Raw genomic sequence first — 22,658 nt, 5'->3', positions numbered from 1 at the left:
AGAGAGCACTGGACTGGGTTGTTTGAGCTGGTTGGGCAACAAAGGCTTTGAAGAGCAGGTTGGACAATCACTGATCAGGTATGAGATAGGATTAGTGAACCCATTAAGGCATCGAGGTGAATTAGCAAGCCTCTTGAGGGTTTTTTTCCCCCGTGTTACTATTCTACGATCACACAGTCCATAGTGGTCACTGGGTCCTTCCTAAAAGTGGCTACAGACACAGACATTTCATGCACAGTCCCCAGCAGCACTGCTGCAGCTCCAGGCATGGCACTGTCTGCACAACAACAATGGTGCCTTTCCAGCCAGCTCTAGGTGGTATGGTGGGGGCTCAGGCCGATAAGAATGCCTGAGATTGCTTAAAGGCTTGTCTGCAACAACTCTGTTACCTGCTGTGCCAAAAATGGAGCTGAAGGAGAGGCAGCAACACAAGAAAGCTCTGAAGAACCTACTAACACGGGCCAAGCCTTAACATGGAGGCCACGACTGTAGCCAGCAGGCCAGTGCACAGGTCTCTGGCACCTTTCACACATGCCGAAGCCTAAAACGCCCAAGCTGGCTGATGCAGCCCCCTTTTCCCCCGCTGCCTGGGTGGGGGGGCCCCTGCTAGGCCCCAGGAGAAGCGCCGCTTACGATCATCTTCTTGTAGAGCCCGTAGTGCAGGACCAGGCTGTGGGTCAGCGCCAGGCGATGCGGCTTCATGGGGTGCCCCGCTCCTGGAAGGGACACAGCACCGAGTCACCGCGGGGGGAATACCAACCGCCCCCGCACCCCCGGGGCCGGGCCCAGCGCGGGGCCGTGACGAGACCCGCCCAGCCACCCCCCACCGCGCCCGCTCGGCCCCGGGGCCGGGTGAGGGGACCGTCCCTAGGCCACCCCGGCGAGCCAGGGCCGCGCTGGGCCATACCCCCGCCCCGAGCCGGGACCGGGCCCAGCGCGGCCCCTCCACCACCGCCCCGGCTCTCCCCTGGCCCCGCCACCCGGCCCCAGCCCACACCATAGTGGAAGTTGCCCACGTCCGGATCGTAGAAATAGGCCACGGTCTTCGCCATGGCGGAGAGGCCGGGAGCCGCCGCCGCCGCGCGCTCCCGCTCACGTCATCACACCGCGACCGCGCCGTGAGCCGCCGCCTGCCGGAGCACCGCCGCCTGCGAGCGACGGGGGCGGGGAGGGGGCGGGGCCGGGGGCGGGGCGATCACCGCTGCGGCGCCCCCGCGGTCCTAGCGCCCACCACAGTCACCCCCAGCTGCTCCCAGTTACTCCCTGCTGATCCCAGTCGCCCACTGGATTCGATCTGTAGCCCTACAGCTGCCCCCAGTCACCCCCAGATGCCCCCAGTTACTCCCGGCTGATCCCAGTCGCCCACTGGACTCGATCTGTAGCCCTACACCTGCCCCCAGGCACACCCAGCTGCTAACCAGTTACCCCCACTTGCCTCCCAATCACCCCCAGCTACCCACAGTCACCCCCAGCTGATCCCAGTTATTCCCAGCTGCTCCCAGTTGCCCACTGAATTCTCTCCAATAACCTTACATCTACACCCCAGGCACGCCCAGCTGTCCCTCACCTACCTGCAGCTGCCCAGTTACTCCCAGCTGCTCACTGGATCCTCTCCTGTAACTCTACAGATGCTCCCTAGTCACCCCCAGCTGCTCACCAGCTCACCTCCGCTTGCCACCCAGTCAGCCCCAGCCTCCCTCAGTCACCCCCAGCTGCCACAGCCCACCCACCAAGGGCACCCACACCTTGCTGGGACTTGTCCCCTTCCTGGGAGCAGTCCCCTGCGCTGTGAGGGACAGCTGGTTGTCACCCAGCCGAGCAGCCCTCCCAGGTCCCACCGTGCCAGGGTGCAGGTCCTCCTGACCACTGGCAGCCTTCAAATATAAGCCACAGGGGTTGGCAGGGAATGGGGACAGGGAGGCACCACCAGGCAGGTGGAGGACAAAAGCTGGGCGGAAAAACTCCGTGTACAAAAAAGCAGCCATGCAGAACGGGGGAAAAACTCTGAACCTCACCTGGAGCTGGCGAGGGATGGGGCCGGGCCACGAGTGACGCTGGTGGTAAAAAACTGTTCCCTGTGGGCTGAAACAAAGAAAGGATGAAAGGAGCAGGTAGCCTTGCCCAAAGGCTCAGAAAACAAATTAGCCGAAATCGACGCTTGGCAAGGACTTGGTCTGGCCGGTCTCTGCCCAATCGCTTCCTGCGGGCAGGAGGTTGGGGGCGAAAGATGCTTTGCTGGAGGCAGACAGACTGCCTGAACCACCTGCGATAAAATGGGGCCTTGGAGAGGAGCAGACAAAAGGCCAGGACCCCCAGGGGGCACACCAAGAGCTGGCTAAGGATGGACACCACAGCAGACTGGCACTGGGATGTTCCCCAGCTTCTCAGCGACAGGATTTTGGTGCTGGGTAATAAACGTGCGGGAAGGAAACCCCTCGGCATGCAGCAAGGGGAGCTTCACGCGTGCATGGCCCGGGGTGCGCAGGATGGGGCTGGCGGAGCAGCAAGGCGACGGCAGGATGGCGTGGGATTTTGTGCTGGCTGCAAGCAGGTGAGAAAACTAGTGTCAAGGGTCGATTAAACTATGGGATTGTTAAATTATTAAATGGTGCTTCTGGCTGGCTCTGCCACTTACTGTGGGGATGCTGCTCCCTCTGTGCCGCTCCTTGTGTGTGTTTCCCTTTAGGGTGCTGGCTCCTGAGCATGGAACAAAGATGCTCTGGGGGACTCTGGGACCCTCTGGCTGTGACCCCACAGGGCACAACTGTGGTGGGGGATGCTCAGAGCTGCAATCCTTGGCCCAGTGAGCACTAAGCCCAGCACCCACCATCTTAAATAAGTAGGCTTTAAATATGCTGAACAACAAGGGTGTAGCAGCAAATGCGTGGAACATGCTGACGTCTCAGTGGGGCTGCTCACTCAGCATGACGATAGCCCAGCCGCCGCTCCACAAGGTGCTGCCACCAGATAGCGTCCGGCTGGGGCCACCGAGCCACCTGAGTGGCACAGACGAGCTATCTGGCTGGGGGAAGGGGGCGAGGAGGGGAGAAACACGTCCTTGCCTCCAGTGAGGATTGTTTTGCCAGCTGAGCTTGCTCTCTGGAAGCTAGTCACTGCTCCGGGCATCTTCACAGGTCTTGGACCAGTGCAAAGAAAGCATCGGAGAGGGATATTTTTAGATGCTCTTTGTTCTCAGAGACCAAAACCATGCTGTGGTTTAAAGGCCATTAGCTTGCTGGGGATGTTTGAAAAACTTAAATAAGGGCTTAAGATTCAGGGAGATGTTTGACACAATGGGATGTAGCATTTTTGCAGAGATGATGATGGCAATTTTCAGGCTGAGCATCGTAGTGGAGACCCCAGGAGGAGCCTGCCCACAGGATTGCCAGAGCCGGGCAATCTGGCCTGTTTAGCTGCCACGTGGACAACCAGCGGGGCTGGGGCGGACGATCCCCCGAGCGGGCGCGTTCACATTGTTCACAGGGTGACGTCTGTCATAATGGCTGTGGAGGAGGCGCGGGAAGAGAGCGGACGAGAGGTAACGTGGCAATACGCTGGGAACAGAGCTGGCCGGGGAAGGGGCAATTGGGGGACAGTGCTGTCCCTCCACCCTCTCCTCAGCTGCCCTGTCCTCTCCCTCCCACCTCTTGACCCAGTGGCTTAAAATTTAAGGGCTCCCAGACAATGTCACAAGAGGCACCAAAGCCTCCAAACACCCCCAGGATTCATGCCTGCACCCTCTGGGGAGCCCTGAGCAGGTGATTTGGGGAGGAAGGGCAGAAGGATGGCAGTGGTGAGTGCAGTGGGCAGGCAGCAAGCAGGCAGCTGCCTGTCCCATGGCTGTGACTGGATTGCTGCTGTGTCTCAGCTTGTGCTGCCTTGGCTGGTGGGGTCACACAGGATGGGGACAGGAGCTGGGATGGGGTCAGGAGAGGACAGAGGATAGAGAGCTCAGCCTCTGGACATGCCATGAGTATCCAGCCCACAGCCGTGTTTGCACCTCTCTGGCATGGTGTGGGGCTTAGCCCCATGCGGGGACTGTCCCCACTGGCCAGGATGGACATGACCAGCCTGTTTGGAAGGGAGAGCTCAGCTGTGTGTATTCATGCCTGCCATGCTGGATGGTCTCAGGGCAGAGAGGAGCTGTGGTGTCTTTTCTCGGTCACCTGTGAGGTGTTGCATGGGACAAGGCTCATGGTCTGGCCATTAAAGTGCTAATGGGGTCTCGAAGTGGGACAAGGACTGAGAAGCCTGGAGGGATGTTGAGTCTGGGGTGGTGGAGGCAGGATGGAGACTGAGGGCCCTTGGGAGAGCATCAAGAAGGGAAACACTGTTGACTGGGATAATCCAGATGCAGAGCCAGGTGGGAGCAGCTTCATGGTAGCAGAGCCCTCTCCTCATTCTAGTTCACTCCATGGAGGCCAGGGTTTGTCCCCTGGTGGGGTGCTGCACCATCCTGTGCCCCCAGGTTGTGGAAATGCTTTGACACCAGATGCTGTGGGAAAATGGGAATCTTCCCTTGAAGTGGGGAGGGCTGAGCAACTGGGGTCATTTTGCTAGGCATGGTTGAAGGCTGGAAGTGGGGGGTAGGGTGCAGCAATGCGTTGGGTGGGCGGGAATGCCTGGGAGGAGAAAGAGCAATTTATTGTGCAGGACAGCGTGCGTGGGCGCGTGGGCACAAGGAAAATGGGAATAAGCTCACCATGACTGCATGCCCTCAGGGCTCTGCAGAAACTCAGGCCTTGAGGTCCCCCGCTTTGAAGAAACTAGGGCAAGGAATAAACTGCCTTTAAGGGCTTGATCAGCAGGGACTTGCATGATGTTGCAGCTTGTTGGTCCAGCATCAGAAGACCTCTCCTCTCCTGCAGCCCTAGCAATGCATGGCAGGAGCAGGAAGTCTTGCTGCCCATGGTCTTTTCTTGCCATAGTCAGTCCATCTTCGGGCCTGTCTCCCTGCCAGAACAGCAGACAGATGGGTGGCACTTACGATGCAGTGGCCTTCTGAAGTCGCGGTGATGGAGGAAGCTCCTGGGCTCCTGAGAGTTGACTCTTGGTCACTTGCGGAGAGGGACAGGAGCTCTCATCATTGCGTAGTTGAAAGCCTGGAGGAGATGCAGGTTGTCTCATGGCAATACAGAGTGTGGTGGGATAACTCCTACAAATTAATATTTATATACATAGACAATGCAGTAGAGATGGGGTAGGAGGGATTTCAAGGGTCGCCTGTGTTTTTCAAGGTCTGGGTAGAAAACTGTCAGGTGGGTGGAGGACGGCAAGGAGCAAGCCTAATTTGCAGTAGCAAAGGAGATTTGGGTGAAGCCTTCCAGAGTGAGGATAATGTGGTGGAGTTGGAGAAGGAGGTCGTGGGACTGCCATGGCTGGAGATTTTGAACTGCTTATCCATCCCTTTTTCATGCAGGAGGGAGAGACAGTCGGTCTGGGGAAGGGCATCAGGCTTCAAGGTCTCTTGGGACCCCTTTTCCACCATCTCCTCGATGCTGTGATCACGGTGTGGGTGTCTGCACCCTTTTCCCCCCACACATGCCAGTGCGGGACGGGTCCTGGTCTTGCTGAGACCTGCTTCCACCCCTCTGCCCTCCCATCGCCACGGCTCATTGCTCTAAAAATTGCCGAGAGCTTCGGAAAGGAGGGTGCCAGGGGAAATCGGGGTTGGCTTACATGCGGGCGAGGTTATTTGCCCCGGGGCGGGCAGCAGCTTGCCAGCGCCGGCTTCCCCGAGCGGCACTCCTGTCTGCTCCTTGCTGCGGCTGCCGGCGTTTCCCTGAGCTTCTCCCTGCACCTTCATCCGCTGAAACCGCTTCGGAGAGATTTTTTCCGGGGTCGGGACAGGCGGGTGCTGTCGCTGGCAGACAGCGGCGGGCTGCCGCGGCAGCCAGAAGCAGCTTGGCTCCTTCCCGAGGAAGGCAGGCAGCCGGGAGCCGGGGGCCCGGAGGATGCTCGCCACGGTCCCCAGCCGTGGGGATGCGGGGTTGCTAGGAGGCAGGTGAAGGTGAAGAGGAGAGCGCTGCGGAGGACCGCAGGCCCAGGTACCGCCGCCGCAGCGGGGACAGCCGGGGGACACCCTGCCCGCGCCGGGAAGCGGAGCCGGCGAGCGGGCGGCCGAGCTCTGAGCCCCCGGGAAGGGAACCGGGAAAGCTCAGGGGAGCCGGGGCGGAGGGACTGAGCTCGGTTCTTGCGGGCGGACGATGCGGGAGCTGCTGGCTGGCTCGGCCCCCCGCCAGCCCCGGCTGCCGCGGCTCCCTGCCCGCCCTGCCGCTGCCGGCGGAGGCCTTCGGCCGTGAGTAGCGAGGGATGCGGGGGGAGCGCGGCGGCGCGGGGGGGATGCTCGTTCTCCCCCAAGGGTGCGCGGGGTGATGCCGCTTGCCACAGAGCCTGGGGGAGACCGGGGCACTGGTGCCCTTGGGAAGCCGCCTGCAAGGGACAGGGGAGCACCACAGCCCGGGGCCGGGCGGGCCTGCGGGGATGCTGCCGCCGCGCTGCCCTTGGGATGCCTCTTGCCGGGAGCGTGCGGAGCGGCGGTGTCCTTGGGAGACCGCGCCGAGCTACCTCCAGCCTGCCCTCTCCTCCGTCGGGCCCCCCCACCATGCCGGACCTTGTGGGGTGAGAGATGAGCCCTTGGCAGCCCACCCCACCCCGGGAGCTGACTCTTGCCCAAGGTGGGCAGGAGGAAGAGCAGAAAAAGGAGGGTGGGCATGGGGAGCCTTGCGGGGGGGTGAGCACTGGGGTCTCTGAGGTGCCTTCCCCGTTCTCCTAGATCCGCATGTCAGACCAGAACAGCACCGACGATGGGGAGTCAGACCCCCAGCACAGCCTGTCTATGGTCTTCCTCCTCGTCCTCGTCTTCTTCATCATGGGACTGGTGGGTTTCCTGATCTGCCATGTCCTGAAGAAGAAGGGTTACCGGTGCCGGACTTTCCGGGACGAGCTCGACCCAGATAACAAAGACGTGCTGGCGGAGCTCCAGGCCAGTGAGTGCTGGGGTGATGGGGGCTCAGTGGGGGCTTGGGCACTGCCTTTCACCCGGCGCGGACCGATGCTCCTTAAACACGCTTCTGGGATGCAGGCTGGGAGTGGGAGGGTTACCTGTCACATGCTGCTGTGTTGGGAAAAAGGAATGGGAGGTGAGAGCAGCACAGTGTTCCCCAGGGATCAGGGAGTACAGCCCAGAGAGCCTTCTGATCTGCTGGCTCTGCAGGCTGGCAAAGGCTGGTGGTGTCAGGAAGGTGGGCAACCAGCATCTGTCTCTTCCCAAAGTGGCGTTATCACCAAAAGATAATTCTGATGAACAGATAGGACCTGCCGAACACCCAGTGCCTGAATTATAACCCACGTCCCCTACAAGGAAAGCATCCTCCAGCCAGGGCATGAGCTGTCTCTCTGCCCCTTTGGTATTAGGAGGTCTGGCATGGGGCCAGCATGCTGTCTGCTAAAGGTCATGTCCTCTTCTAGTCCCTGTTGTGCCCAGAGGAACAGGGGTGTTTCCTTGGGATCTCTGCCCCACACTGGAAGGGGACATTTAGGGATTTTTTCCATCACTTCAGGCCACCATAACCGGCTCTCAGGTAGTAGGATTGGGAAGTTAGTGCAGCGTCTAGTGTGGGTGCAAGCCGGAGCTCAGTCCAAGGAAGCTCTGTTGTTTGGTGGTTAAATGAGGCTCTGCTGAAATGGAGAAGAAACGTTTCTCCAGCTGCTTCCTTACCTGAAAATGGCCAAATGGTGCTACATAACACCTCTGACTCCTCTGTGCTTCCATCAGCAACCGGGAGGATTAGCATGTCCTGCTGTCACTTCTTGTGCACGGGAGGGAAACGCTGCTCCCCCAGCTCCCCTGCAGATGCAGCGGGAGCTTCCAGGAGGCCTTGGATATGTTCCTCTGGCTTCAGTGACCTGGCTGCACATGACATGGAGACAGCGTCTGAACCTTACAGGGTTGGCTTTGTTTGCTGGACTTGCCACAGCCCAGGGAAACATCTCTGTGGGCTTCTAGGAGCGCAGCAGCAGCCCCTGACCGTGCTCTTTGAGGGAGCTGCCTACCAGACCTGCTCACAGGACCATATAACTCTGCAGACTGGGCTGAAGGTCCAGCCAGCTGAGTCTCCTGCCTCCAACAGTCACCAGAAGCAGGTTGTGATGAATGCTGGGGATGAATACCATAACGGAGCAGACACTGAGCCAAGTTTCCCCAGCATACCCTTTTAAACTTCTAACAGACTGTAGCTCTGGGGCTTTCTCCACCAGAGATGGTTTTTCTGTATTTAACAGGCCCCAGTGGGTTTATTTTCTATGAACTTGTCCCATTTACCCTTGGAGAATTTTAGCACCCGCAGCATTCTGCAGCCAGGGGCTCCAGGGTTGGACTGTTCCCCCAAGAAACCTCCTCTTTCAACGTGTTTCAAATCTGCTCCCCGCTCATTTCTCGTGGTGCTCCACAGTTCTGAAGGAGCAACACAACCCCCGTCTCCCTGCACACAGGGCTGACATTTTAGCCATTTCTTTTCCAGGGTGAGGCATCTGGTGTTCCCCAAGAGCTTCCCAGCATGATGGGGAACACGAGGCTTCTCCAACCTCTCTGTTGACGTGGCTGCGCCTGGGGAGGGACTGGTGAGCTGACTGTCCAATTCCCAGCCCTCCGTGCCACATTATGTCTTTTCAGATGAAGAGGAGGAGCTGAACGAGGACACTGTGGAGAAGATTGTGAGATGCATCATCCAAAATGAAGGTGAGCATTTCCTAGGGCTGGCCTGGAGATGGGCTGACCACTTTGGCTGATGCATTCCCTTTTTCTTCTCTCTTCAGCAAACGCGGAGGCCCTCAAGGAGATGCTGGGGGACAATGAAGGGGACATCCCAGTGCCAGTGGCCAGGTGAGGGAAGGCTATACCAGTTTGTGACTCCTGCAGAGTAAGGGAGAAGCAGCCTTTGGGTATCACCTTGGTCTGGAGACTTTGCAGCTAGCCCCTTTCCAGCTTGTTATAAAGCCTCTTCCCAACAAGAACTCCTGCTCCTCTGAGGGCTGTGATGAATGCTTCGCACCACTGTCAGGGGAAATATCTCTTCCTCATTCCTGTCCTCACAGGAGGTCCCCTCCAGAGCTGCTGCTTCTCAGGGCTTGCACCAGGGTTAGGAAGTCTCCTCCAGATAACATGACCTGTCATGTCCTTCTATTGCAGCCTTTGTCCCCACCGCAACAGCCAGGATGGGGGCCCACCACATCACCACACGGTGCATCTGGGCTCCACGCAGGCCCCCTGCATCCACTGCAGCAAGAGGAAGAGGCACCCGCTGCATCGACAGGGACGGTCCAAGGATGGCAAAGGCAGGATGCATCCTGGAGAGACCACCGTCTTCTCAGTGGGCAGGTACTTAAATGAACCTCGCCAGACATGGCCCATCTGCTCTGATGGAGCAAGCATCACGGAGAGTCTTCTCAGTTCCCCTGTTCCTTTCCCCTTCCCCACTTGCCCCACGCCAGGCACCTTCTTGCTCTTCCCCATGTAGATGCCGCAGTAGTAGCTCTGCAGTTGGGAGTTCTGAGGACCCAGGTACGTCTTGCACCTGGAAATGCCTGTGGCATGCGGCAGGCCATGATGCACCGGTGGCTTCCCTCCTTCTCCGGGAAGGTGACTCAAGCCTGGGTTGTCCTGCTGACTCAGTGCTGGGCAGAGCCCCAAATCCACGTCCTTTCAAAGCCAGCTGTCCCAGCTATGTGCAACCAGGGCTCTTGCTGCCCAGCAGGGGCAGTGACCCCAGGTTTTAGGGATCTCATTAGGAGGGGCAGGAGTTGACAGCATGTCCCAGGTGCAAGTTATCAGCCACCACCATCAGAATGAAAGAGTGGCTGTGCTCCTCTAGGTCGTTGCCTCCAATGATAACTGTAATTAGATGACATGGCAGGAATATAAGAATAGAGGAGTGTACCTGATACTTCCCACAAATACTTTTCCACTCCCCACGTGGTCTCACCTCAAGGGACTTCCTGAGCTGCCTGTGGTCTCTGTGTAGTCAGTAATCTTTAGTACAATCTGCATTCCCCATCAGAAAGGTTTGACATGTACAAGACCTTTAGCAGAGTCTTCCAGTGCTCAGCTCCCTCCTGCAGTGGTGACTGGGGCAGAGTGACGAGCAACTGCTGGTCCCTGGATGAGCACCCTGGTGAGACACGAAGCTCTGCTGTACTCAGACCCTGCAGCAGGTCTTCATTCAGGGCCTAAGCCTTGATGAAGCTGCATGTTGTGGTCCAGAGAGACAGTCCTTTCATGGTGATGTTGAGCCAGAGCGGGCACCAGGGCGGTGTGGGTTTTTCACAGCGAGGAGTCTCAGCAGGAAGATGAACAGGGAGATTTATGGGGAGCTGGTGAAGGGAAGAGACACACCAGACCTCCTTGTGCTGAACTCCAGCTAAGATCACACCTTCTGGAGACTGACAGCTTCTGGCTTCCTCTTTGCCTGTTGCTGTCAGCTGTGCTAGGTGGTGGTGTTTGGTAAGCCAGGTCTCTGCACAGTTGCATATTCATGGCTATCTCATTCTCTGGCTGGTGCCCAGCTCCATCCACTCCTCTGTGTCCTTTGTCCATGCTCTTCTCAGCCTCCTTTCACTTACCTCTGAGTGCTGGAGAAGACGGTCTCCTTTCCTAAAGGCAACTTCCCTCAGATCTTGGTTTTCTCTCTTTATCCTTGTTAATATCCTGTGTCACATCAGCCTTCTCCATGGGACAGTCATTACATTTCTCCAAGGTTTTATTTTAAAAGTTTCCACTTCCTGAATCTCCTTGGTGTGAGGTCCAACTGATAAGGGGCCTATGTGTCCACGAGGTACAAAACTACCTCCAAATTCTGGTTCTCATTTCCAAGCTGGCCTCTTTGCTTTTTCAGATCCTGGCTGACTTTTCTGGGACTGCCCTTGCTGTGTCTTATTTACTATGAATATCTTGATTGCACGAAGTACTTTGACTCATGGCTGATCCTACATACAAAAGCTCCTTTAACTCACCTCCTCTGTTACAATCCTCAGGTCTGTTCCTTTCTTTTTATTTTGCTATTACTTTTTTCTTGGACAGAGTGGTTGAGAGTCCAGCCCCCTTTCCTATTACCTACAGCTCATTGGCTGAGTCTGGTCATCGCTAAAGGAGTGGAAAGGAGTGAGGTTAGTGAAGGTCCACCAAGGTCATCAGGGGCTGGAGCATGTGACATGTGAGGAGTTGTTGAGGGAAAGGGGTTTGTTTAGCCTGGAGAAATATAAAGGGGAATCTAATTGCTCTCTAAAACTACTCAAAGGGGTGGGAGGAGTTTAAATGAAGATGAAGCTAGATTCCTCTCAGAGATGCACAGGGAAGGGCAAGAGGCAATGGCCACAAGCTGCAACAAGAGAAATACAGGAAAGACGTAAGGAAAAACTATTTTCCCCTGAGAGTGGTGCAGCCCTGGGACAGGGCCCAGAGGAGTGGAGGGATCTCCATCCTTGGAGGTTTCCAAAACCTGACTGGACAGGGCCCTGGGCAACCTGACTGAGGGTGGGAGGTGGCCCATTTTCAAGCAGAAGGTTGGACTGGAAAGCTCCCAAGGGCTTTTTTGCACCTGAATTGTTCTATACTTCTCAAGTAATCAGAGTTATATGATCTATACTGTTATATTATTGAATGATTTACGATTTATCTTAGGGCTTTTCCTAAACCCGTTGTTGTCAGTGGTAGACCTTGTCCACCAAAGCGTCTGTGTCTGACCCCCTGTCCTTAGCCCCATCAGCCACAGCGTGTCACGTCCTACTGAATCAAATGCCTCAGCGATGCTGACTAGGCAGACAGCCAACACTCTCCTGCCTTTCCCCTCACCTTCTGGAGGCTGGTTACATTACCTCTTGTGCCCCCTCCAGTCCGAACCCTGCCTGCTCTTTGAATCTCTTCCCAGCTCTTCCAGGATGACATTGCTCAATGCCGTTACCAAGAAATGATCCTGCTACTTGTGCCTCCTCCCCATCCCTCTTCGGGACTGGGATGTTGTTTGGTCTTCCTGAATCTCAGTGCTGGTGCCTTGTCTCAAATATCTGGATAGACCTGAAAGGTCACATTTGCTGCTGCTTGGCCTGACTTGAGCAGTCCTGTGGGTACCTCGCCTGGCACTGAAACATTTCCCTTCTTGTCCCTTTCAATCATGAGCAGCATTTCTGACTGCAGTGCTGAGGGGTCTGTACTGTCCACAGACTGTCGCCTGGTTCTCTCTCTGGTGGTGTTCTCCTTCATCTCTGGCATCTGTTCTTATCTCTCAGACTTTTTTTCTCAGCTTCTTCCTTCAGAATAGCTGTACTGCCATGTGCTTGACCTTTGGGTCTTGTTCTTCTTTCAACCCCAGCAGTGCTTGAACTTTGCTGCTGAAATTGTATTTTGCCCTGATGCTGGCTCACAGCTGAACCCCAGCAGAGCCAGGGCCATCTGCAGCTTCTCTGCATGTGACTCAAGCGCAGAGAGAGCGGTTGCTGAGTGAGTCATGGCTGCATGAGGTCTCTGTGGTGGGATCAGTGTTCTTTGACTGGTGGATTCCAGCTCACTGTGGAAGAGATTTCCCATCTGCTGATCCAGCAGTGGCTTGCGTTGCTTACGAAGAGGAGTCACAGTGTTAGTCACAACCAACTCACTTGCAATTCAGACTTTTAGGCTTTGCCTATGTGTTACCCCTCAGAAATCCCAAAGTTATGGCAGATCCCTAACTTTTCTCCTCTTCCCACATGCAATATTGCATCACCTCTGATTATAAACACACCCTTTGTGGATGTCAGACTACTTTCTGCAGCTGTTCTCCTGCCTATCCTGGAGATTTAAGCTGTTACCTGGTACATGGTGGAACCTTGGTGAACCACCTAGGTACCATCCATCACTCCACGGGATGGCACACAACATGCTCTGGCAGATTTGAGCCAAACAACTCCTCCTGGCTTTTGATCCCTGTACCCAAATATAGCTCACTCTGCTGAACCCTGTCCCTGACACTCAGCGTGTACTGCTTGCCAAAAACTCTGGCTCTTGTTCCTCTGATGGAAATCAGCCACTGGGTGCAACGTCCATGCAGCTCTGCACGGCCATCCCTTCCTCACCAGGCTTAGCTGGTTTGCATTTCACCTTCTGAATCAACACCTGAGTTTCTGTACAAGCCCCTTTCATCCAAGTTGCATCTTGGAGCATTTCCAAGAGCCGTGACCCATCTTGCTAGCGGGCTCTGCACCAGCCAACATCTGGATTGACATTTTCATCCTCTTTCTAGTTGTTTTGCCAAAAATGAAGGGGAAAATGGGGTTAAGTCAGTGGGGGCATGGCTAGAGTGGGGGTCAGTGGTATTGAATGGGTCTGAAAGGTTGGAGATCAGCACCACTACATCACAAAGAGAGGAGATCCAAGGCTGGAGGTGCGGGCAAGCTGGAAATACAGCTGGGAGAGAGGAGGGAAGGGATTTTGATCCATCCTGCACCCATTCCAGGTTTCGTGTCACACACATCGGGAAGAAACCCACTTTCCACGAGCAGCAGGATGGTCCCCTGCCTGACGGCAGCCGGGAGCCAAGCACGGAAGAGCTGGAGCACAGCAGCGACCGGCTCCAGCGCGAGCGGGCTCGCAATGGGACTGTCCCCGCGGGTGGCCTGCAGAACGGAGCCGTCCAGAAGGGTGCCCAGAGCAGCAAGGGTGGGGAGCAGAGCCGCTCCACCACTCCAGCCCCGAACACACCAGTCAGCTCCAGCACTCGTGACAGCAGATGGGTGGGCAAGGGTTCCGGCATGGCAGGCTCGCTGCAGGATGCTGGCACTGCTCCTGGGAGCATGAGCCGCCAGCGGAAGCTCCTGAGCCATCGGTTGCTGGGAGGGTCGAGTCCCAGCATCCCAGGAGAGCTGGTGCAGGAAGGAGCCAGCATCTGCCTGGAAGAGACTGGACTGGGGTCAGCAGATGAAGTGTCGGATATTCATGGGAGCCTGAGTCTGCATGAACAGGTTGAGGAGTTGGGACAAGATGACAGCAGCAGAAAACAGTCCGGAGTGGAGGACATGGGGCAGCAGGTAGGTTCCTTCTCTTCCTTGTCCCCCTGTGGTCCCCTGGGCTGGAGGGTTTGAAGGGTTGTGGCACAGCACCCCAAATCCTGCTGCCGACAAGATCAACCAGCAAAACGTGGTGGTGTGAGCTGTGCAGTGAGGACAGGCGAGCTGAGACTTGCACTGGGCTGACTGCAGCACGGAACCTGCCCTGTCCTGCCCACCCTCTTTCTGCTTACCTTTTTTGATTGCATTTTCCCATTTTCTAATGTCTGGGGCATGCAGAGTCATCATGACAGTTCCCACCCTGCTGGTACCTGCACTACAGGGAAAAGGCAGGTCACTGGTTGACTTGCATTACAGATGCTGCAGAGCTGCTGCCAGCTGCCCCTCAGGCAAGGGATCCATTTGGATCAGTTTCTCTTGACCTGGGGGAACTCTGCTGCTGCAGATAGCTTGGTCTCCCCAAAACTGTAGCTTCACTGCAGTGCTGGGGCTCAACATGGCCAGCAGTGTACAGGCAGGGACAGATGTCTCCAGGAGCCTTTCTTGCCTTGAAGTCTTAGAAATGGTGAAGCCAACTGGTCATTTCTTGTTTGTTCTTCCTTGCCCTGGAGAGGCTGGTGGTGGCTATGCTCAGAGAGGAGAACAGCCCACCCTGGCCAGACTGGGGGGCTCCCAGCACCCTGGTGTCTCCCAGCCTTCCTACCCAACCACCTTGCTGGAGGTGCTAGAGTGCTCCAGGGCAGCACTGGCAAGGACAGCATCTGCTTGGCCTCTGATTTGGGGGATTTGCTCTCTGCCACTGCCTCTGGGCTGTTACCACTGAGCAAATGATGCTGTCATTGGCGGTAGCAGACACCCAACACATTCACTAACTCACGTGGTTCTGCAGTTGGGGAAAGATGGTTTTCATGGAAGGGGACTGGGGAAAGCACCTGGTGTGGTGTCACCCTTACCGAGGTGAGCCTGGGGAAAAGTGCCTAGTTACATGTAGGCTAAGGGAAAAAGGAGGAACACGCTGTGTTTATTGTGTCTCTCTGCTTTCTGGTGGCTGGGCTGGAAGGGTCTGGGCTCCTCCAGGCTGGAGGTTTGAGCTGTTTTATGGAGAAGGGCAGCCCAAGGCCGTCACGCCAGACAGAGTGGATGGGCTGCAGCTCTTCTCTGGAGACCTGGAGAGGTGGCAACAGGTCCTCTCTTCTCCCATGGCCCACCACACCTCAGGAGATGGCCATGGCCCCTCTGATCTCCAGGGAAAGATTCACATGGAAGACAAGGCCAGGGACACTGTGATTTTCTCCTCTTTGTCTGTCCCCTCTGTAATGCCAGGCTCTTGTCTCAGACCCTGTGCCAGGCTTTGGGGTGTTGCTTCAACATGCTCCAGAACACAGGGGCCCAGGAGAGCGATGATGGGACCTCACTGGGATGTTTGCCACTGAGCCCTGGTGTTGCTTGGACTATCTGTTGTCCCTTAGGTCCCAGCCAGGGCCACCACGAGGTAGTTAGCTGCTGCTCAACATGTACTGCAGGTGAAGGGGCCTCAGTGGGGTTGTGCCTGGGCATGACTTCTGTGGACAACAGAGCCCCTGTCTTGTCCCCTCTCCCTCGCAGCACTCCCACACCCTGACATCCACATCCCTCCTCCCTCCCACAGGAGCCCAGCGCCATGGTGCAGGACCGAGGAGCAACCGTGTGACGTGAGTGCTTGTCCCCAGTCCCTGGGGTGATGACCAGGGTCGGGGGGGAAGGCACTGACAGCCCGGTGGTGGAGAGAGGGTGAACCCCTTCTCCAAGAGGGTCGGTTCCCAATGCACTGGGTCCTGCATGGGCAGGTCCTCTTGCCTGCTGGCTGCCAGCTGTGCCAGCTTTGGGCAGACACGGGGCCAGGGCAGCCTGGCCTGTGCTGGCAGGGGATGCCACGGCTGTGGGGACAAGCCCCATCCTGCCCCTCTCCCCACAGCTCCTCTCCACTCCCGGCTGGAGTGTGGACAGGAGGTGCGCGGCCCCTGGCCCCCATGCTGGGCTAGGGGCTCTGCCGCGGGGGGACCGTGGGGCAGTCGGCCCTGGCCCCGGGTGGGCAGCTACGCGCTTGGCATGGCCGGAGCGACGCGCCGACGTTACAGACAACTGCACTCGGCGCCAGACCGCATCCCATTGGCAATAGGTACCCAACTCCCACCCGCCGCACCCACCTCAGAGACCCTCCTGGGGGACCCTCGGGCCTGGCAGGGGCAGGACAGCACCCAGTCCCCGCTGCCCACCTGGCCCCCGCAGCCTCCCAGCGCTGGGGAAGGATGCATCGGAGGGGGCTGCGGTGAGGTGCAGGGATGGAGGCAGCACCCCCCCACCCACGCAGCACATCCACTGCAGAGCACAGCCCCCCCGGGCACCCCTGCCACACAGAGTGGTCACAGGCACAAATCCTGCACCGGCGAGGGACCCTGCAGGTCCCTGGGAGATGCTGGCAGAGAGAGGAGCTTCCAGACCCGTCGTCCTGGCACAGGAGGGGCCAGAGCCCGGCCCTGGGGGCAGGATCACACCCCGGCCAAGCCAGCGGCCAGCCCTGGTGCCCATGGCAAGCTTTGGTGTGTAACCGCACTGTACATAGACAAGCTAAAACCATTAAAGCTGCTGAACCCCACGGCAGTCAACTGGCTTTATTGGGGCACAGCCCCCCCCCCCGCCTGCCCGCTCGTGCCTGGGGGGAGATGCCTGGGGGGCAGGTAGGGCCCCGGGGCTGAGCCCCCCCAGGGAACCAGGGCTGCACTGGGGTTGCACGGGTGATGCCAGGCAGAAGGTGCAGAGGCAAGAGCTGGGTGAGATGGGGCCCAGCCGTGGCACTGAGCACCCCAATAAAGGGGCTGCCAGGATGCCCCACGCTGTGTAGGGGTGGAGGACCACTTTGCAAGCAGCACTGGGCAGGATGTGGCCCCTGGAGAGACCAGCTCTGGGCACAGGGCAGCGTCAGCCTCTGCTGCTGGGACAGCAGCCCATGGCAGCTTGCTTGGGCGAAGCTTTCTGGGGAGCGGGGAGGGATGGGGGACCCGCAGCATCAGCTGAAGTGCAGCTCAGTGTCAGGCTCAGGGGCTCTGCCAGGCGGTGGGGGGGGTGCGCGGAGCTGTGGAGAGAGGAGAGGAGAGGAGAGGAGGAGCGGTGCCAACACACCAAGGCTGCTCACCCCGCTTCAGACTCTGCCAAAGCACACGGGTGGCACCATCCCCTATTATGGGAAGGCTGGGGGCAGGTTTGGGGGGCACAGCATTGCTGTGATGGGCCTTACCGGCCGGAGGCGGGTGGCTGCCAGGTCCGGAGAGCTCTGCCCACTGCCTGTGCCATCCTGCCTGCAACCTGGAAGGGCCTGGCAGCTCAGCCCACCTTGCCACATGCCCCCCCACCAGCCCCTTTTGCAGCCCCCCCTGGCACTCACCTCCCAGCGGCATTTCAGGAGAGGGGCTGGGGGCCAGGCTGGTCCCGGGCACAAGGCCAGGAGGGGAGAAGGGTGGTGGGGACGGTGATGGCAGCTCCTGAGAAGACAGAGCCAAGATGGGTGGGGGCATCCAGTCACCAGCAGTCCTGGCAGAAGATGGGGGGCTGCCTCACACCAGGGGACATGGTGACCCTCCCTGTACTGACCTGCCCAGCTGCCCCCTGGCCCCCGGTGAGCTCCTCCACCACCAAGGAGGGGAAGACGCCGATGCGGCCGTCGAAGTCGCCCATCCAGAAGCCATCATCCACCTCGCCAGGGGCACGGGGCAGCACCCGGATGATGGCCCCCTCAGGGAAGCTCAGCTCCTCGGGGCTCTGCCCCTCGTAGTCGTACAGGGCTCGCACCAGCCAGGCTGCGAGGAGGATGGGATGGGGGCTCAGCACCCGCCAGTGCCGCTGCTGCAGGGGGTCAGCGTCCCCTGAACACCAGCCCCGCCCATCTGTCCCCCTTCCCCAGGGGAGGTGACACCCCAGCACCCACCTCCGGGCTCCAGCACCAGCTCTGCAGCCATGATGCTGGAGAGCTGGCGATGCAGGGCAGAGGGTCCCGGGGGACCAGCCTCGTCCCCCAGCTCGCCACCCAGGGACAGCAGGTACTTTTCGGGGACATAGCCAACCTGGCCCTCCTTGTTTCGAGCCTGAAGGGGCAGAAAACACTTGATCATCGCAGCCCCCAGGGCAGGGATAGTCCCGGGGACCTCTGAAATGTGTCCCCCTGAGTATGGGCCGGTGGGGCTCAGGCTGCTCCCACCTTCACCCACTCCTCCGCATCACCATCCTCGATGACCTCCAGCTCCTCGCCCTGGGTGATGGACAGCTCATCTGCCTGGCAGCCCTGCAGGGGACAAAGTGGCAGAGGGGTAGAGGGTGCTGGTCCCGGGCAGGCAGGGTGAGGGAGAGGCAGCTATGGCTGTACCTGGTACCCGAAGATCACCCGGCAGGTGTAGGGGTAGGTGCGGGCAGCAGGGCCGGGCTCATTGTCCTCATCCAGCTCGTCACTGTCCTCGTAGTCGTCAAACTCGGACAGATCCAGTCCTGTGGGTGCCTCCTCGCCTGCTCCCACCATGGCCCCCGCCAGCCAAGTGTCCACGTCCAGCCCTGCTGCCCGCAGCAGTGCCAGCCGTGCTTCTGCCTTCACCCGGCTGACCTGGGGCCACACACATTGTCAAGGTCTAAGGGGACAGCTATGGGGTGGGGGGACAGCCCAGCAAGCCCCATCACTCCCCGTCCCCAGCATGGCTGCTGTGGTGGCAGAGCATCCTCAGTGCCGCATCCCCAGCCACACACCTCCCCATCCATACCCCAGGGGTAACAAACCTTGAAGCTGCCCCAAGCTTCCTGCCTGGGGGACCCACCTCTGCTTTCCGGATGTTTTCCCTCGCTTCTTCCATCCGTCGCTCCACCGTGGCTGCCTCCACCTCTGGGACCTGCTGCCGCCTGGACTCCAGCCGCTGCAGCACCTGGGTGGGCACCCACAGGTCAGCAGGGTACTGGGAGCTGGGAGGGGCAGGGAAAGCCCATTCCTGAGAGCCCCCCTGCGCTCTGCGGGGAAGGACAGCACCTACCTCCTCGCTGTGCGCTTTGTTTTTGCAGTCCCGAGCCACCCGCGTGGCCCAGCGCCGTGCCTCCTTCTCCAGGCTGGCCCCATCGTCCCCTGGTGGCAGCAGGCACACCTGGGGGAGGACAGGGTGGCTGAGAAAAGGCTGGCTGTGCAGACCCCTCCCTGCCATAATGTCCCCCCTGCCACCCACCTCCTTCACCCCGGCGAGCTGGAAGCGCTGTTCGGAGGCCAGGGCGAAGGCGGGGTGGTCGTGCAGGAAGAGGAGGAGGTCCTGCTCCCGGCACACCTGCAGCAGGGGAGCGGCGTGGGGCTGGGGTCTCACCCGTCCCTTCCAGCCCCAGCCAGCTCCCAGGACGGGTGCCGTTACCCGCGTGGACGCCTCCGCGACGCCCTGGAACCAGTCCCGTGTGGCCCGGCAGGTCTCCACCTCCGTCCGGCTGGCCGCTGACAAGTGCTCCCGCAGCCGCTCGTAGAGGTCACCATCCAGCGCCTGGGGGAACACGAGTGGGAAACCCCCCCTGGCACTGCCCACACTCCCCTGGGGAGCATCTCTGACCCCCCAGGGCAGCCAGCTCTGACCCCACACCAGCGGGACCCTCCCTTCTGCACCCCCTTGCAGCAGCACCAGGGAGATGCTTCTCACAGGATCCTGGGGAGGGGATGTGGGGGGTCCGGGCAGCTCCTACCTGCATGGCAGCGGGCAGCTCCACCCGCCGGTAATGCTCCAGGTGGGCGGTGGCAGACACCAGGGCGAAGCCATACTCGTTCTGTACCCCCACGAGCTGCTTCGAGTGCTCAGCCACCCGTGCCAAGAACTGTGGGGATGGGGAGAGCGGGGCTCGGCGATGGGGTGGGGGTCACCACCCCATGTGCCCCCACACCCCTCTGTTTGGGTACCCTGCCGGCCCCTGGCACTGCTGACCTTGGCGCTGAGTTTTTGCAGGCTGGCCTTGGTGTGAAATATCCTCCGATCGCTCTTCTGGAGCCTGGGAGGATGGATTGGGGGGGATGTGACCACCCCGTGGCCACAGCAGCCCCCCACCATGGTCCCCTCTGCTCACCGAGCCTCCACGTCAGCCGCCTTGTCCTTGGCCACCTCGCTGCTCCTCTGGAGGTGGGTGAACTGCTTCTTTGCCTTGTCCAGCTCCTTCACTGTCCCCAGCAGCTCCGCTTGTGCCTTCTGCAGCCGCTCGATGCCCTGTGGGGAGCGTCAGCCGTGAGGGGGACAGGCACCCCATCGCCCGGGCAGGGGGGCTCGTCCTCGCCCCAGTACCTTCTTGAGCATCCGCTCCTTGGAGAGGCGGGCGCTGCGGGCGGCCTCCGCGGCGAGGGCACGGTAGCTCTCCGAGGCGGTGACACGGACCTGCCCGGCGTGCGCGGTCCCCTCGATGACACCCTTCCAGACAGCGACCACGCTCCTGCAGGCAGGGGCGTTAAGACAGGGCAGGGTACTCTCCTGCCTCCCTGCCAGATTTTGGGGATGCCCAGCAGGACAGCCAGCACCCCCAGCGCCTGCTGTCCCCTTAGAGTCAGGTACCACATCCTTGGGGACATCCCACCCGGGTCTGCAGCCAAATCCTGGTTGCCATTAGGTGTCTCCCAGTTGGAAGGGCCACAGATGGGCGCAGCTAGCCCCAGCCCCTTGTCCCCATCCCTGTCCCTGTCCCCAGCCCACCTCGAGTCGCCGGCCTCGCTGCGGCCCCGCTGCCAGTCTCGCTTCATGAACTGGCTCGCCAGCCTCTGCAGCGCCTGCAGACAGACCTGTCATCACCGGCACACCCCAACCCTACCCCAGCACCCCACTGTCCTGCTCTGGGGCTGAAACTGGGCTCCCCCACACTGACTGCCCACCTCATGTGTGTCCTCAGAGCAGGGGACATACACATCCCACTGTGGCTTGGTGTCAGCAGGGACCCCATCATGCTCCCCATGGGAAAACCTTTTTGGGGAGCAGCCACCACCATGAGAGGACACCCCTCGCTGCAGCTTTTGGGACAGAGGGCTGGCAAGGGGATGCCAGCAAGGGACACTGGCTGCAGAGGCAGAGTAGAGGAGCCCCCAGCAAAGCCAAGCACAGCAAGACCCCAACCCTGGGGGGATGGTCCCCCCGCAGCCTGGAGAGGGGGGGAAAGGGGGAAGTGAGGTAGCATGGCACCTGGCTGCGGGGAGGGCATCTCTGCTGCAGGGTGTCCCCAAGGGATGCTGCGGGGACGTCTCACAGAGCAAACCCAGGTTCTGCCATTTAAGAGCAGAGCCCTGCGATGACCCAGCAGACAGCAGAGCCGAGTGGTTTCCTCCCCCCGCGAGGTTTTCCCTCCAGGCTCCCAAAACACCTGAGGTTTGGGCCACGCTGTGCTCAGCAAAGCACCCCAGCGGGTGCCTTAACATGGTCTGTCTCCCCCCCGCAGGGAAAATGCTGAGCCCAGCTGCCACTGCCCTCCGTGACCACCATGGAGCAGCCAAGCCCTGCTTTGCTCAGATAATTTCTGACATTGCCCACGGCCTGCGTGGGGCCGTGCCCTGCTCCGGAACACCCCGTGCAGGCAGGACGGGGCTCGGTGCTTGTGCCTCCCCGGGCCACCACTCCTGAAACCGGTGGCAGCTCCATACCTGCCCGTACTCCCTGTCGATGGCGGCTCTCTGCTTGCTGTAGGACCTGTGGGGAGAGGGCATGCAGGGCAGGCGAGGACCCACGCGGGGGGGCAGTGACCGGCCACCCCTGCCATCACCCCCCTGCCACCACCCCACACTGGGATGTCCCCATCGGGCCACCCCGGTGGATGATGGAGCCCACGACCTCGACGTGGCAGGCTCAAGGTGAGCCGTGCCTGGCAAGCTGGCTCCTTGCCCCACGCGTGGGATGAGCTGGCCGGTCTCAGCTCGGGGACACACAGACACGCGTGGGGCCCTACCTGATGTCCTCCAGCAGCTCGGCGTCCCGCTGCTGCTTGCCCTGCAGGCCCGAGAGCTGCTCGAGGAGGTGGACCCGCACCTCCTGGGTGAGCTTCACCTGCAGGACGGCACCGCTCAGCGCCGGGGACCGCTGCGGCCCCGGCCGGGCTGGGATGCGGGGGGCGTGCGCTGCCCCCGGTACCGGACCCCACTGCCCCCCCGCCCCCCCCCCCCCGGGTGCCACTGCAGGAGCCGGTGGCCACAGCCCAGCCGCGGTCCCGCTCCCCCAGCCCCGGTGAGGGTCCGCCAGGGGCGACTCCCGATCTCCGCTGCAGGACCCGGCCCCGGTCCGCCGGCACCGATGGAGAACCCGGTCCCACTTCCCCGGTCCCGATCGCTCGTCCCGCTGCCGGGACCCCCCCGTCCCACGCTCACCTTGCGCGGCGGCGGCGGCTGCATCGCTGCGCTCCCCCCTGCGCTCCCCCCGGTCCCGGTCCCGATCGCGATCACCGGTCGCCTCCCCGCGTGTGCGGAGTCCGGAACTGCCGGGACCGGCCCCGCCCCACCCTCCGCGTGTCCCCGCCCCCTCCCGGTGACCCGCCCCCCCGCTCCGCCCCTTCTCCCGGTCCCGGCTCCTCACGGGGGGAGCCCCGCCCATCCGCACGGCAACGCCACGGCCCCGCGGGGAGCG

The 22,658-nt window shown here is 60.1% G+C and overlaps 3 protein-coding genes across 13 annotated transcripts in view; 1 reads left to right on the top strand and 2 right to left on the bottom strand.

The window, feature by feature from the left end:
• Positions 1 to 2,831, bottom strand: part of HDAC3 (histone deacetylase 3) — a 16,909-nt gene extending 14,078 nt beyond the window's left edge. For both annotated transcript variants that reach the window (XR_012624963.1, XM_074838219.1), the window contains exons 1-3: positions 2,636 to 2,831; positions 2,016 to 2,082; positions 634 to 716 (exon numbers count right to left, since the gene is read on the bottom strand). Coding sequence is in view for 1 of the 2 variants with exons in the window: in XM_074838219.1 (XP_074694320.1) it covers positions 634 to 716; positions 2,016 to 2,082; positions 2,636 to 2,830 (345 nt within the window). In the remaining variant the exon portion in view is untranslated. The remainder of the gene's footprint in view (positions 1 to 633; positions 717 to 2,015; positions 2,083 to 2,635) is intronic.
• RELL2 (RELT like 2) lies at positions 2,152 to 16,669 on the top strand. 7 transcript variants are annotated; one of them, XM_074838212.1, is made up of 9 exons: positions 2,152 to 2,551; positions 6,776 to 6,989; positions 8,675 to 8,740; positions 8,818 to 8,884; positions 9,191 to 9,379; positions 13,485 to 14,055; positions 15,371 to 15,526; positions 15,683 to 15,725; positions 15,989 to 16,669. In XM_074838212.1, exons 1-8 carry the CDS (start codon positions 2,342 to 2,344, stop codon positions 15,722 to 15,724), a joined length of 1,515 nt encoding a protein of 504 aa, XP_074694313.1. In that variant the 5' UTR covers positions 2,152 to 2,341; the 3' UTR covers position 15,725; positions 15,989 to 16,669. The 7 variants fall into 7 exon arrangements, with proteins under 7 accessions (XP_074694313.1, XP_074694314.1, XP_074694316.1 ...); XM_074838213.1 differs by lacking the exon at positions 15,371 to 15,526 and having other exon boundaries at positions 2,154 to 2,551; positions 15,640 to 15,725; XM_074838215.1 differs by lacking the exon at positions 15,371 to 15,526 and having other exon boundaries at positions 2,159 to 2,551.
• Positions 16,670 to 22,501, bottom strand: FCHSD1 (FCH and double SH3 domains 1). 4 transcript variants are annotated; one of them, XM_074838208.1, is made up of 19 exons: positions 22,403 to 22,501; positions 21,988 to 22,085; positions 21,686 to 21,731; positions 20,751 to 20,824; positions 20,349 to 20,493; positions 20,137 to 20,273; positions 19,998 to 20,061; positions 19,762 to 19,890; positions 19,443 to 19,565; positions 19,266 to 19,361; positions 19,080 to 19,187; positions 18,870 to 18,974; positions 18,431 to 18,661; positions 18,266 to 18,349; positions 17,996 to 18,152; positions 17,662 to 17,867; positions 17,456 to 17,552; positions 17,309 to 17,376; positions 16,670 to 17,146 (listed from the first exon to the last, which is right to left on the bottom strand). In XM_074838208.1, exons 1-19 carry the CDS (start codon positions 22,424 to 22,426, stop codon positions 17,081 to 17,083), a joined length of 2,058 nt encoding a protein of 685 aa, XP_074694309.1. In that variant the 5' UTR covers positions 22,427 to 22,501; the 3' UTR covers positions 16,670 to 17,080. The 4 variants fall into 4 exon arrangements, with proteins under 4 accessions (XP_074694309.1, XP_074694308.1, XP_074694312.1 ...); XM_074838207.1 differs by having other exon boundaries at positions 19,080 to 19,361; XM_074838211.1 differs by lacking the exon at positions 21,988 to 22,085 and having other exon boundaries at positions 19,080 to 19,361; positions 22,403 to 22,469.
• Between the last annotated feature and the right edge of the window lie 157 nt (positions 22,502 to 22,658).

The sequence above is a fragment of the Strix aluco genome, chromosome 13, assembly GCF_031877795.1.
Source record: "Strix aluco isolate bStrAlu1 chromosome 13, bStrAlu1.hap1, whole genome shotgun sequence".
In the NCBI taxonomy this organism is placed as follows: Eukaryota; Metazoa; Chordata; class Aves; order Strigiformes; family Strigidae; genus Strix; species Strix aluco.
Note: the sequence above shows the minus strand (reverse complement) of the source record. Positions and strands in the feature narration are given on the sequence as shown.